The sequence below is a fragment of the Eubalaena glacialis genome, chromosome 12 (assembly GCF_028564815.1).
Source record: "Eubalaena glacialis isolate mEubGla1 chromosome 12, mEubGla1.1.hap2.+ XY, whole genome shotgun sequence".
NCBI classification, from domain to species: Eukaryota; Metazoa; Chordata; class Mammalia; order Artiodactyla; family Balaenidae; genus Eubalaena; species Eubalaena glacialis.
The window spans coordinates 52,459,110-52,473,793 of NC_083727.1; the positions used below are offsets into that span (position 1 = coordinate 52,459,110).

Below are 14,684 nucleotides of genomic sequence, written 5' to 3' on the forward strand. Positions count from 1 at the left end.
TTTATTTCTGTGAGATTGGTGATAATGTCATCTCTTTCATTTCTGATTCTGGCAATTTGAGTCTTCTCTCTTTTTTTCTTGGCCAATCTAGCTAAAAGTTCGCCAATTTTGTTGATCTTTTCAAAGAGCCAGCTTTTGGTTTCTTTGATTTTCTCTATTTTTCTATTCTCTATTTAATTAATTTTCACTCTAATCTTTATTATTTTCTTCCTTCTGCTCGCTTTAAGTTTAGTTTGCCCTTTTCCCCCCAGTATCTTAATGAGGAAGATTAGGTTATTAATTTGAGAATGTTCTTCTTTTTAAATATAAGTATTTACAGTTACAAATTTTCTCTAGGCACTGCTTTAGCTGCATTCCATATGCAATGGTTTTTATTTCCAGGCAAGCTCCATATGCATCCCCATCTGTGAGAAGACCTGCTAGTTCCCCTAATAGAATCAATTCTTAATCTTTCAATACCTATGTTGTGCGAGGAATCCATACTTGAAGAAGACATCTGGATCTTGTGGCCCAAATGTGTTTACTCATTGCCAACATTGGAGGATCCCTTGGTTTTTGTTATTCTAATGCCTTTGGGGATGTCTATATCTGTTTTGATCATGTGTAGTATATAGATGATTGTTGATGGGGCTAGATAGATATGATCTTGTCTGGGGTGGGAGGGACTGAAGAAAAGGATCTACTAGAATATTTTTCTTCCTCTTTCTATCCCTATAATCCCTCTGGACTTTGTTCTTCAAAACAAAACAAAGCAAAACACCCCACACCATTTGGCCACAGGTATAGCTCACAGAGTTCAACAGGCTGCAAGAATGAGCTTTAAAAGTGTAGAAAGTCCTGATCTACTTGGGTGGGGGAGCTGACGATGAGATTGGCAGAGTCTCCAGGTCCTCTACTCCCCCTGCGCTTTAGATTGGTTCTTTCTCTCTCATCTGCAGGGTTTGGGGAGGACCATGGGGCCATCCAGATCAGCATTTGTGTCCCTAGTTTGTTAGCTTTGGTGGAAGGTTAGTGCCCTTGTGTGTACTGGAACTAAAAGTGTGGGGAGGAAGCACCATCACACCTGTGTCAGAACCCAGGCCAATCATCAAAAAATCTACAAACAATAAATGCTGGCAAGGGTGTGGAGAAAAGGGAACCCTCTTGCACTGTCGGTGGAAATGTAAATTGATACAGCCACTATGGAGAACAGTATGGAGGTTCCTTAAAAAACTAAAAATAGAACTACCATATGACCCAGCAATCCCACTACTGGGCATATACCCTGAGAAAACCATAATTCAAAAAGAGTCATGTACCACAATGTTCATTGCAGCACTATTTACAATAGCCAGGACATTGAAGCAACCTAAGCGTCCATCGACAGATGAATGGATAAAGATGTGGCACATATATACAATGGAATATTACTCAGCCATAAAAAGAAATGAAATTGAGTTATTTGTAGTGAGGTGGCTGGACCTAGAGTCTGTCATACAGAGTGAAGTAAGTCAGAAAGAGAAAAACAAATACTGGATGCTAACACATATAAATGGAATCCAAAAAAAAAAAGGTTCTGATGAACCTAGGGGCAGGACAGGAATAAAGACGCAGACGTAGATAATGGACATGAGGACAAGGAGAGGGGGAAGGGTAAGCTGGGACAAAGTGAGAGAGTAGCATTGACATGTACACACAACCAAATGTAAAATAGACAGCTAGTGGGAAGCAGCTGCATCACACGGGGACATCAGCTCGGTGCTTTGTGACCACCTAGAGGGGTGGGATAGGGAGGGTGGGAGGGAGATGCAAGAGGGAGGGGATATGGGGATATATGTATACGTATAGCTGATTCACTTTGTTATAAAGCAGAAACTAACACAACATTGTAAAGCAATTATACTCCAATAAAGATGTTAAAAAAAAAAAGAACCCAGGCCAAAGTTGTTACTCCTAGCTCTGGGACACTGTGACTCTGGCTTGATCTCTCCCAGGAATCATGGGCCAGGTGCGGGAGGCAGTGGTGATGGGCAAGAGAAGAGGGAGCAGGGAGATTCTGACAAGCTGGCAGAAACTCCTGGAAGAGCAGAGCCATGGAGGGAGAAAGACCTTTGTTTGAATTTTATTTACAAGTCATCAATAACCAAGATAATCACATTTTCCTCAGAACATGGAGGGTCACATGTCCCAATCCCTACTAAAATATGCTTCGTTGGTGAGGTGTCAATCTTCTGAGAGGTGAGCTATTTGGGATTATGCCACGGTATCCATTCCTTCTCATCTGCCATCCCCACAGACAGTGGCACCTGTGCTGCTGGGGAAAGGTTTTCCAAGACTCAGCACCAGGTGTATTCTTGAACTGCTCTCTGATCTCTGCTTCTCTGCCCTGCCTTCTTGCTTAGCAAAAACGGTCACCACTGAGGAGTGCCTGGTGAACCCTGCGAGCATGAACCGCTACAGCGTGGACTCCTCCTCCTCCGCCTTTAGCCACAGGGGCTCCCTGCCCACGTCCTCTTCGTTGTACTGCAAGAGGCAGAACTCTGGAGACGGCCACCTTGGGGGAGGCTCAGCCACCACAGTCGGTGGTCCCCATACCAGCCCCATGTCCTCTGGAGGCCCCTCAGCACCTGGGCTGAGGCCCCCTGGCTCCAGCCCCAAGAGAAACGGGACCTCTCTTGAAGGAAACAGATGTGGTAATGTAACGCGTGCACTGGCTTCCCCATGACCTAACCTCCTCTGCTCTTGCCCTGGGACCACCAAATGTAGGGAGACCGGGGGACTGTGGTGGTTTGAACACAGCAACACTGGGAAATTGGTGGTTTCCACAAATCCCTTCATGGATTTTTGTTGTTCTTGAGGGCAGCTGACTTCAACCTTTGACCATAAGCAAAGAAAATAGTGTATTAGAGTAAGTTAGGCTGTAGGAATAAGTAGAATCCAAAATGTACAGTGGCTCAAATACAATAGAAGTTTTTTATCCAGGAGTCCAAAGTGGGTGTTCCTAGTTGGTGTGTGTATCCCAACTCAGGGACCCAGGATCTGTCCATTTCATGGCTCTCCTATCCCCTATGGCCTCCATGCCCCATGCATCTAGTGGTAGAAAGGGAAAGAACAAACGAGGAAGATGAACGTGTTTCCCTAGAGCCTGGAAGTGATGCCCATCACTTCTACTCACGTTTCATTGGCAAGAGCTGGCCATTTTACCACACTTAACTCTGGGGGAATCTGAGAGGTGTAGACTAGCTCTGTGCCCGGAAAAAGAAGAACCAGAAGTTGCTAAGGACTTTTCTCTTGCACAGTGGGTGACTCTTGCAGGATACAAATACATGGGCAGACCAGAGTTAAGTAAAATTCCCACAATGCTGGTTATTTTTTTTTTTGTCCCGTAAGTTTTTTTGTTTTGGTTTGGTTTTCCATTTATTTATTTATTTAGGCTGCACCAGGTCTTAGGTGTGGCATGTGAACTCTTAGTTGTGGCATGCATGTGGGATCTACTTCCCCAACCAGGGATCGAACCCGGGCCCCCTGCATTGGGAGCCCGGAGTCTTACCCACTGGACCACTACGGAAGGCCCCCCACAATACTGGTTATGATGCTACTTCTGTCTCACCCATTAAAGTTAGCTTATTGGAATGCAATGTAGGAAGGTACTGTCATTCTAGGGGTAGCTTGATGTCCATTTTGATTTATGTTATTAAAAAAATCATTTTCAATTCAGTATTTGAGTATGAATAGAGCATAGTGGATAATCACATGGACTATGGAGCCCGATGGCCTGGGCTGGAATCCTGGATCTGCCATTTTCTGACTATGTGACCTTTTGCAAGTCTGAACTGCTTTGTGCCTCAGTTTCCTCATCTGTGAGATTGGAATAATAATAATAGCACCTACTTCATAGGTTTGTTGGGAGGATTAAATAAATTCATATGTGTATTTAGTACAAGGCCTAAGAGTTACTAAGAGCTCAGTAAATATCAGCAATCACAGATCACGTGAACACACCCCTCAACAGATCACAGCCCATCAACTCTACACCTGAGAACTGCTGAACAAAGGAGGCCAGAGGCCCGGGAGTCAGGGAGTCTTCATCTTGCCCCTCTGGTGCCTCCTGGGGGCTGGCTGTCTTCTCTGGCATTTCTGTTCTGAGCCTTGGCTCGTCCACTGGTAGCCCTGACAGCCACGGTGGTGAGCTATTGCGTATGATCCCAGATCCTCCACACTGTCCCCTCAAAGAGCCTCACCATCACAGACGAGCCTCTGTGGGCCGAGGAGGGGAGGCAGTTTTGAGGGGCAAGGCACTGTTCCCTCAGCCATGGGGGCTCTTGCCAAACATGGATGGCCCTGCTCCCCAACATGTCACGCGGGGCCGTCGGCCAGGCAGGTTTGAGTGGGCAGAGCCCATTTTCCAAAGCGGAGAGACGTTGTTGCATCTGATTTCTAAGAACAAGAGAAGGGAACAAAATCTGGCACAAACCCGCATCATAAAGTAAATGAGGGGCAGCAGTTATTTCCTAGGTTTATCCCCAGAGTTAGTGTAATATCAGACATATAGTAGGCGTTCAGTAAACATTCATTCTCTCTACCCAACTCCACTCCCCCCATGGAGCCCAGTGCCCTCACATTGTCCCTGCTTGTCAAAGCCCTCATCCTGGGGTCCCTCTGCCCATCACATGTCTCCTTCTCTCAACCTCTTCTCCTCAATGCAGTTCCCATCTGCTCAAGGTGGTGATCACAGGACACCAGGCTGATTGAATGGACTCATAAACCTAAGAGTATTGCCATTCTTTAAAAAGGAGATATTTACTCTCCTATTTAAGTTGGTGAAATCTTAGACCCTATGTCTTAAGCGTAGGATTTCAAGCAGTAAGGGGAAGGCACGATTTGAATGGGGAGAACTTCTACCACTCCATCTGTCACTGAAGAGTTGTCTGCCCCATCCCAGCCCATCTGGTGGCCCAGATGAGGGGAATCCAGGACCCTTCAAAGGGGTCTCAGGTATTTAGCTCCCTCCCCCTTTCTCTTTCTGCCTCCTTCCAACAGAGTCCTGGGACGAACTCCCATCCCAGTTCCAACAGCCCTCCTGTCCTTCCTTTTCATCTCCGCTTCAGCCCTTTGTTCTCCTGGAATTAGGTCCTCATCTACTGTCTGAGTAATCTAGCCAAAGGGAAGCCCAGACCCTTGCTCAGAACAAGCTCTGAGAGAGCCCTCTCTGTCAGAGCCCTAGTTGCACCCCAGGAGAGCCCCATTAGCTCAGGACTTCTGCCTCTCAGGATCTTGGGTGAGACCAGAGAAATGGAGTGCACCAGTGCCTGCTGCCTTCCACTCCAAGCAAGCCACTGACTGTGGCCAGGAAGATGTAAGCAGAAGTGGAAAAAAGATTGGGTCGGCAACTGGCAGTTTCAGTCACTGCTGACTAGAAATATTCCTTCCCTCCTGTTTCCTCCTGTGGCACTTTGTCTCCTCATCTCTGGTACTTCCTCTCTCCTGTCCCATAGTAGGAACCAGACTCTCAGCTTCATGAAGTCTCTCACTCATATTTGAATCCTCCGCAGCCCCAGGAAAGGGGCCTGTTTGAGGCATATCCTAAATAGCTATTTATTGAGCACCTACTGTGGGCCAGACACTTTCCACACAATATTTATGACTTATTATAAGTTATATCTTATAATTTATTATTATAGCAAGTATATATTATTATTGTAGGTATTATTATATTCAATTTACAGATAAAGCAATTGAAGATCAAGAGAAGGTCAGTCAAGTGTTGAGTCAGGATTTGACTTCAACTGACTCCAAAGCTGGCTTTCAAAATTATCCCAGGGATTTTCAAACCATGCGAAATGGGCTTCAAGGGGTCCCTCAGAGGTTCTAGGGCATAGGAGAGAGGGGATGGGAGCAGATAATACTCCAACACTGCCCTCTTTAACCAGGGCCTCTTCACATTTGAAGAGTGGGGTTCTACGTTTGTGTAGTTTGAACAAAGTTTGCACAGCTAAACGCATTTGGAAACCATGGAGATAAACCATGCTGAATTGAGTGGCAGTATACTAAAGTAGGAGAGAAAACCCTTGGCCTCCTTACCCATTTGTCACCTAGCTGCCAGTCTAGGTGCCGGCTGCAGGCCCGCTGGAGGGCTGTGAAGTTTTCCCTCCACCCAAAGAAGTGCTCAGTATTGCTCTGAAATTGCATCCCAAGTGAAAGCAGTTGGTATTAAGAAACCATATCTCTTTAAGGGGGTTTGACCTAAGTCATAAACCTGGAAGGGACCTAGAAATGGATTCTCCCCCATGGTGCTAATCAAAATGGTTTAAAACCGCAGAAGCCAGAAAATGGCATGAGGCTGCACAGGACAGTAGGTATCGATGACATGACAAACTTCTCAGTCCTCTCTCTCATGTGAATACCTACCCTGGCCTCCTGCTGTCTTTTTTTTTTTTTTGAAATGTGCAACTCTTTTATTTAAAAAATTATAAAATATTATTAAAGGACATAAAAATGAATAAATCGATAATTAAATTATACCCATCAATTGACCCAATATCATGATGGTGCTAATGCTCCCCAAATTACTGTATATATTCCATTAAATATGTTCATGTCCTATGACCCAATAATACGTCTAGGAACATAACCTATAAAAACTTCCTCAGAGACATGTGCAAGGAAATTCTTTGCAGCACCGTTTGTACTTCCTCCTGCCGTCTTGATATATCGTGCCCATCACCTCTGTCAGTGGACTCTGAAGGGATGTATTCACAGGACACGTTTCCCTGTTTTTTGCTGATACTCAGGTGAAAATCTGAGAGCTCTCCTCCGTCTCTCATCCAAGATATAATCACTGAGAACTATAAAGAGGTTTTAGATAACAAAAGCTTCCTGACATTTGCATTAACAGGAGATGCTGTAGAATTCCCAACCACAAGTATGTCCAAGCTTCAGAATGGAAGTGACTCTGACATTGTTATTACCACTCATATGCTTTCCATGGGTTGGAGTTTGATTCCGTAGGGTATGGTCTCGGGTGACGGATAGAGAACAATTCAGCAAGAGAAAGAAGAATGGGGACAGCGCTCGATGTGGGGGGCGGGGAATGAGTGAAGGTGCGGCACGGCTTATTCATTCCAAGGAAAGAGAAGAGTTTGTGCAGGGACACCAAGGGAAATCATGCTGGGAAATTTGGGGTTCAAGTCAAGCAGACTGGGCTTTCTTTACTCTGTGGAAACCAGACATGGCTGAACAGGGAAGTGAGCTGATGACCACAGAATTTAGGAAGACAAATCTATTGGCCATTATGGAATGATATATAATAATAAGAATAGCAGCTATCTTTTGATTAATTCTTACCATTTAATGCTTCACATTATCCTATTTAATCCTCACAACATGGTAGAGGTTTGACAGGTGAGGCAACTAAGCCTCAAAGAGATGTTGGTCAGTCCTGGCCAGTAGATACTTATGGAGCACAACATGCCAGGGCCTCTTCTGAGGTCCAAGGATGGAGCTGTGAGCAAGACAGATGTGGGCCCTGCTCGCTGACAGCGTCCAATTCCAGAGAGGCAAACGTTAACGAATGTAACAAATGATTCTGAGGGGCCCCTTTTGGAGACTGATGGGCTTCCCCCTTCAAGATGCTTCTTGTCAGGCTCCAGCGCAAAGCCATATAGTCACTTGACTCCTACAATACTTTTGAGAAACAAGATGAAGAAACGGAGGCTCATAGAGAACAGAATGATCAGGTCCAGGAAGGGACTCAAAACCTGGCCATTGGCTCTGCATTCACTGTGCTTTGCACACAGACACATTGATGAGGCTTCAGATGTGTGAGAAAGTAGCTCCCTCGTGTTACCCGGGACAGCCTGTGGTGTGAAGGGACCTTGGAGATCCTTCCCAACTCCTTATTTCACACCAAAGAAGCACAGAGACGCTTGCACAGAGGGTGGGTGGTAGGGGCTTCTGACTCCCAGCTCATTGTTCCTTCCATTCCTCCACATGACTCTATTGTTAGCTAAAGAGTTTCCTCTGAATTATGAATGAACAAAAGGAAATTATGCATGTGCTTGTGGGTCTGTGTGAGACAGAGAGCGACTCACAGGCAGCAGCATGAGTACCGGGGCTGTGAAGATATCCGGGGTTGCTTTAGACAGATTCACAGTCAGTCTATTCCTGGTGGATGTGAGTTCAGCGTTAGAAACAGCCACCACCATCCTTCATTCTACGTCCATGCACAGCTGGGTTTTACTATACACACGTCTCCCGCATCGCCCAGGGAATAGACCTGACCACGTATGAAGTTCTCGGCGCTGGAGAATGCCACCTCCCGTAAAGGCGGTTGGCAAGCGCTTTGCGTACTCTCTTCCTATAGGAGCAAGGTATTTTCACCTCTATCATGTCTGAGTGCTGACCAGTCACATCTGCCTGGCCTGGCTATGTCAGGCCAGACCCATCTGTCTTCCTGACATCTTCGCAGCAGCTGGAGGGGCTAGCGTGCTTATTATCTTTGTGTGAGCACAGGCCATTGCAAAGCCTCTTCAAACCTGCTAGAAAGTTCCCTCTCTTCCTCTTAGAGCTAGTTCATGTGCTTTGGATCCTGAGCAGGTCCCGAGGTGTGACAGCTTCCCGCTGCCGTCTTGTATGACTGTGAGGCACCTCAGAGAGCAAAAGTGAAAATGCCCACAGCTAGTACCAGGTGCCAGGAGCGGAGCCACTTCCCCTCCACATTCATCACCTGGAGAGCCTCCCCATAAAGACAAGCCAGACCACCTTGCTCAACTCCATGGCTGTGGCTCACGGGGAAAGTATTTCCCTGGCCTTGCTCAAAGGACCTTAGGCTCCCATGGATGATGTTGTGCGTCGGTCTGGTGGTTTTCCTTCCTGTCAAACACAGGAAATTAGATTTGACCTCCGCTCTGATCACTCTAAAATCATTCTTGGCACTGAAGACTTCCCGCCTTTGTAATCAGAGCATCTATTATCACCCTGATTATCGCCGATGCTCCGATGGGGCAGGCTCCAAACGCAAATGCGATTTCCGTGGTTCCTCTTCCCCATGTTGAGTGCAAGTGTCTTTAAATGCAGTGAAATCATCTCTAATAAGCATGCGTCAGCATTCAGATGGCCCTAGGGTGTATTAACAGTTTCCCGCCAAAATGCACCCAAGCCCGTGCCAAATCACCTTAGGGAACCCTTCCAGGTCCAACAAGGAAAAGGCAGGGAAAAATCTCAAAGTAAATCCAATTCGCAACCAAACTATTATGTATTTAGGACAGACTTCAAATGTGATGCTGTACTTTTCTCAGCACTCCTGGAGAACTGTGCACTTCTCAAGTACATTGAAAAGAGGAAAAAAAGAGACAGCAGAAAACCACTGCATTCTGAGATTAAAGAAGGGAAATGGAAGTGAAGGCTTCTCAACTTCTAACTTAGAATTATTCTGTAGGGAAGCTGCTTCATTGTTCAGAGCCTGAAAATAGGATTAAGGATTACTCGCACAAAGCTTTTGTGTAAATTACTTATACTGTTTCTATGAAGTATATTGATTCATCTTACATTCATTGAACCCATATTACAAATATATTTGCATGGAGCTGTGGAGAGTCAATGATTATAAACTCTGTAATGAGAGGATCCCATTTTTCACCAAACACTTTGCCCAGGACCTGGTACAGAAGAGACACTCAGTAGATGTCCGTGGATGAATAGGGGGAAGATGAAAAAGATCATCCTCAAGAAATTAAAACTAACTGGAGGTTACAGGCAAGCACATGCATAATGGTAATACAAGGCAGATGTGGAAAGCATCTTTAAGAAAAGAACAAACAAAGATTTGGGAGTTAAAGGTAGAGGAAGATGACATCCAGATGGCAGGACATGGAAATGCTGCCTGTGAAGGGGTCTACCTGGGCTTTGATGTCTGGTAGAGCTTCTTTGGAAAGGAGGGAAGGTAAACACCTTCTAGAGAGAAGCAAAAGCACTAGCTAAGGTGGAGACTGGAAGCTGGAGGAACATTCGGTCAGAACCAGTATGCCCAGATGGGGGTGTGCAGAAGGGCAGGGAGGCAGGCAGGGTGCCTCCTTCCCTCTGTGGACCACCTGATGCAGGTCAGCCATAAGGCCAGCCCCAATCCCATTTCCATCCTCACACCTGCCCTTTCAGGTGGAGAGCATTGCCATTTTACAGCTAATGACGGGCAGCTCCAGGATTTGTCCCTAGGTTTCTCTGGCACCAAAGCTCTTCCTCTCTATCCAGGCAGGAAAGATGTTATTGAGACCAAAGAGAGCCCTTGACCTTGTGCTAGAGTACGGACTTGGCGCACGGGTGAGGGGCATCCACAAGGGTCACTAGGGAGAGTGTGAGGCCGTGACAGTTTTGCTCTAGAAGGAATAAAGCGTGAGGTGAGGACATCTGCTAGAAAACCTTTGTAGAGGGTCAGGTAAGAAGTTCCTGGATTGGGGCAGCAGGGATGGAAGACAGGAGACCAGTGTGAGAGGCATCCTTCTAAGAGCTTCAGAATAATTAAATGCGGGGAGCAAATAAGGGACAGGAGGTAGAGATATCACTGAGGTTTCAGAAACATGAGAGATAGGAGGGGATGCTGGTTCTAGGGAAAGAGGATGAATTCGTTTGGGACATACAAAACAAGTCACCCCCTAAATATTGCCTAAATATTGATACACTACTCTCTCCTCCTTCATATGTCCTGCACCTTTTAATCTGCCATGTGGGAAAAGCATTTATGCAGCAATGCAATTCATGCCGCAATCACTGACCAGGGACCAGCTGTGGACCAGGCACAGGATTAGGCTCCTGTTGTCAAGGAATCCCTCGTCTAGTGGGAGGTTGGAGTGAGTGCTCTGACAGACCCGAGGGCTGGCGAGGCGCTCAGTGTAGGCGGTGAGTCTTCTTTCTGCACATGCGGAGCAGGGCATGGACCTCTCACAGACAGGGCTTCTGAGACTGTGGCACCAGAGACCCAGGACAAGCACAAAATGCCCCTCCATTCTGCCGCGTCCTTCTTGTCTCAGGGTGACACCAGTGGAGGCGGAAAGGACCTGAGGTCGTTTTGGCATCACAGCACTACAGAGGTCTATTTGGAGCTTCATGGAACCTGGTTACAGCAGGCCCGGGGCCCACTGAGACAGGACTGATCAGGAGGGGGTCTTTAAAACTCTAACATGGGTCAGCATTTCAACCTGCTGCAGGAGATCCATTTTCCAATGCTCTATTCCCTGGGAGAGCAGAGAACCTCTGTGTGGAGGGGGAGGCTGCTGCCCTTAGGAGTGGCCTCCGGTGCTCCAGGCTCCTGCCAAGAGCAGGCACTCCTGGCCTTGCTCTGTCGCAGGAGGTCACTCGGGCCATCGCCTTGGACTCGGGGGCCAGGTGGGGACAGGCGGCACCAGGTAGGTGCCAAGGCCCGAGGCCCGCTGTCTCACGGCCTCCCTCTCTGTGCTCTACCTTCCAGCCTCAAGCCCTTCTCCGGACAGGCAGGACACCCGGCGTCCAAGGAGCAGGAACCCCTCTACCTGGTCCGTGGAGGATGTGGTCTGGTTCGTGAAAGATGCAGACCCGCAGGCTCTGGGGCCCCACGTGGAGCTCTTCCGGAAGCATGTACGCGCAGTGGCGGGCCTGGGGGCGGTCAGGGAGCTGCGGGGCTGCGGGGGGCTCTGCACTATGCCCGGGGGCACCACTCAAGGGAGACCAGATGGAACCACAGGGTTCTCAGAGCGGAACAACCACCTAGTTTTGTTTGTCCCATCCGTTGCCTCACTTTGGCCTTTATCAGGAGTGCCTGTTTTCCTGCCCATCCATCCGTCTGTCTGTGCATCCGTCTGTCTGTGCATAAACAAACATTTATAGCACACCTACAATATGCCAGCAGACAGTGCCTATTCCTAAGCTGCTTTGAGGATTAAATGAGAAAATGCACATTAAGTGTTCAGCACAGCGCCTGGCTCGTAGATGGCCTTTGGTTAGCAGGCCATCTACATATTTGCATAATTATTTAGGAGATTCTAAAATATATAAAGATGGTAATTTGTTTTAAAAAGGTAAGAATTAGTACTTTACCTGCCAAGCTTACTATGTCAGTTATCGATTGTTGCTATAACCCGTTACCACAAACGTAGTAGCTTAAAACCACACAAGTTTATTATCTTACAGTTCAGTGGGTCAGGAGTCTGACAGGGGTCTCACAGGGCTAAGACCAAGGTGTCGGTGGGGCTGACATTCTTTCTGGATGCTCTAGGGAGAATTCATTTCCTTGGCTTTTCAGCATTGAGATCCACCCTCATTCTTGGCTCCTACGTCGCTATCCTCATCCTCAGAGCCAACAACATCAAGCTGAGTCCTTCCCAGGCTGCCAACTCTTTGGTTTTTTCTTCTGATTTCTTCTTCCACTTCGAAGGGCCCTGTGATTGCAGTCTCCTCCCTCCCCAATAATCCAGGATACGCTTCCTATTTTAAAGGCAGCTGATTAGGAGCCTTAATTCCCCTTTGCCAGGTAACCTAACATATTCACAGGTTTCAGGGATTAGGACGTAGACATCTTGTGGGGAGGAGAGGGAGCATTCTTCTGTCTACCAGAGTTATCGTTATTTTTTTCCTCCCTGTCTTTCATTTTATTTGAACTGAAGATCATAGAAATCATACACTCAGACCTGAGGAGGATCATCATCTAATCCAACACTCATATTTTATTAAGGATATATTTTATTTGACCTCAGCTAAAAGTGGGGCCTTGAGAGCAAGGACCGCAGAGGGTTTATGTTTAGACAGATCTGGGTGGGAGGACTCTGGCTTCCTTCCAGCATGACAGGAGGCAGTGGAAGTCTAGGAGGTGGGGGAAAGAGAGAGAACATTCGGCACTGAGGCCCCTGGGAGGCCCCACAGATGAGCTCTGAGTGACGCAGAGTAGGTGCTTCATCAGTGCTGGCTGAGTGGCTGGCTGGATAGAGGAATGAGAGGGGCTGCTATATGAGTCCTGTATTGTGCCTCTTCTCCCCACCTGAGCACCCAAAATCTCTACCCTTTGTCTCTAGTAATCTGAAAATAGCACTATAGGTGAAGGAGGAAACCCAGCCTTACTAAGTTCGTGAATTCAACATGCAGTCTGGAGGGTTACCATTTTCAGAGACAAATGGGAGCAATATCGGGACCTCATGGGATTGGCATTCCCTTAGTAATGATTTGTGCTAAACCCTCAGGTGAAGCAGGTGCATTATTTAGTTGTATGCCACCTAGTATTATTGACAGGGCCAAAAAACACCTGAAATCCCTTATAGAGTGTTATTAGCAATTTGGTAATCAGCTAAAGGCAGGCGAGTGTCCCACGAAAAAACCCAGAGATCAGGATGATGGATGGAAGTCAGGGCCTTATACCAGCACCTGGGATGGAAAGGTAACTACTAGTTTCAGGGTCTAATGGGATGATACTTTGCCTTAGTCAGTCCAGGCTGCTGTAACAAAGTACCACAGACTGGCTGGCTTATGAACAACAGCGATTTATTTCTCAGTTCTGGATGCTGGAAATCCAAGATCAGGTTGCCATCAAGGTCTGCTTTTGGTGAGACCCTTCTTCCAGGTTTCGGACTGCCATCTTCCCATTGCATGAGGACACTAATCCCATTCACGAGGGATCCACCCTCATGACCTAATTACTTCCCAAAGTCTCACCTCCAAATACCACCACTTTGAGGTTAGGATTTCAGCATATGAATTTGGGGAGGGGGTAGGGGGGGCACAGTCAGTCCATTGAACACTTCTTGCTTGTTTAGCCCTAGATTGGATGAAGAGATAAACATATGTGGGATATTGGGAGTATGGCTGGGATTATGTTAGATTCCTTCAATCAGGAGAGAGCAGGAATATGAAAGATCCAGTGTATCAAATGACCCCAGGGAGAATATGGGAAGAGGAGCACATAGTATTTGTAGGCTTTCATTTATTTTCTTAAGGTCTTGCCTTGGGACTAAGAGAATATGCATCTAAGCAAATCCATATTCCCTTACTTTATTCCCTGACCATACTCTAACTGTGGCCACTATTTGATTACTTTGACTACTTTCTGGGTATTCTTTTTTCTGATTCTGTTCCACCAGGAGATTGATGGCAATGCCCTCCTGTTGCTGAAGAGTGACATGATCATGAAATACTTGGGCCTAAAGCTGGGACCTGCACTGAAACTCTGCTACCATATTGATAAACTGAAGCAAGCCAAGTTCTGAAGGTGTTTAAAAGACAGAAGCAAAATCCAGACAACAGATCTCCAGATCATCTTCTGCCTTACCAACATTTGCCACCATCACAAAGATTCTCTCCTGAAAAAGAACAGCCACAAAGACTTGGTCTTTTTATAAAACTCGTGCATCTTGACCTTTTAAAAAATTCAACATGGCCCTTTTGAAAGGTTCTTCTGTGTTAATGATTTGCCAAAAAAATTACAAAGAAGCCTGTTATTTTTAACATTTCTGGTAGGTTGGTTGCTCTTAGGGTGGGTGCTATTTTTATAATGAGAGTGTGGGGAACTGAATGCTATCACCCAAGGAGGGCACTGGAGACGTCCAAGGATGTGAGAAGAACCTTTGTCCCTGCAGGCTCTGCGGGGATGCCCACCACAGCACTACCTGTCTTTAGCTCTGACTTGGGGACCCTATCATTGTGAGCCTTGCTTAATTCAGCTCTGGAAGCTGTCTTCTGAGGATAAATGCCTC

General features: G+C 46.6%; 1 protein-coding gene across 3 annotated transcripts in view; it reads left to right on the forward strand.

Annotated features, from left to right (window-relative positions):
* The window catches only part of SCML4 (Scm polycomb group protein like 4), a 58,633-nt gene extending 44,250 nt beyond the window's left edge, over positions 1 to 14,383 (forward strand). For all 3 annotated transcript variants that reach the window (XM_061207292.1, XM_061207293.1, XM_061207294.1), the window contains 3 exons: positions 2,382 to 2,672; positions 11,438 to 11,583; positions 14,073 to 14,383. In XM_061207292.1, coding sequence (XP_061063275.1) covers positions 2,382 to 2,672; positions 11,438 to 11,583; positions 14,073 to 14,198 — 563 coding nt within the window. In that variant the 3' untranslated portion in view covers positions 14,199 to 14,383. The remainder of the gene's footprint in view (positions 1 to 2,381; positions 2,673 to 11,437; positions 11,584 to 14,072) is intronic.
* Positions 14,384 to 14,684: the final 301 nt, after the last annotated feature.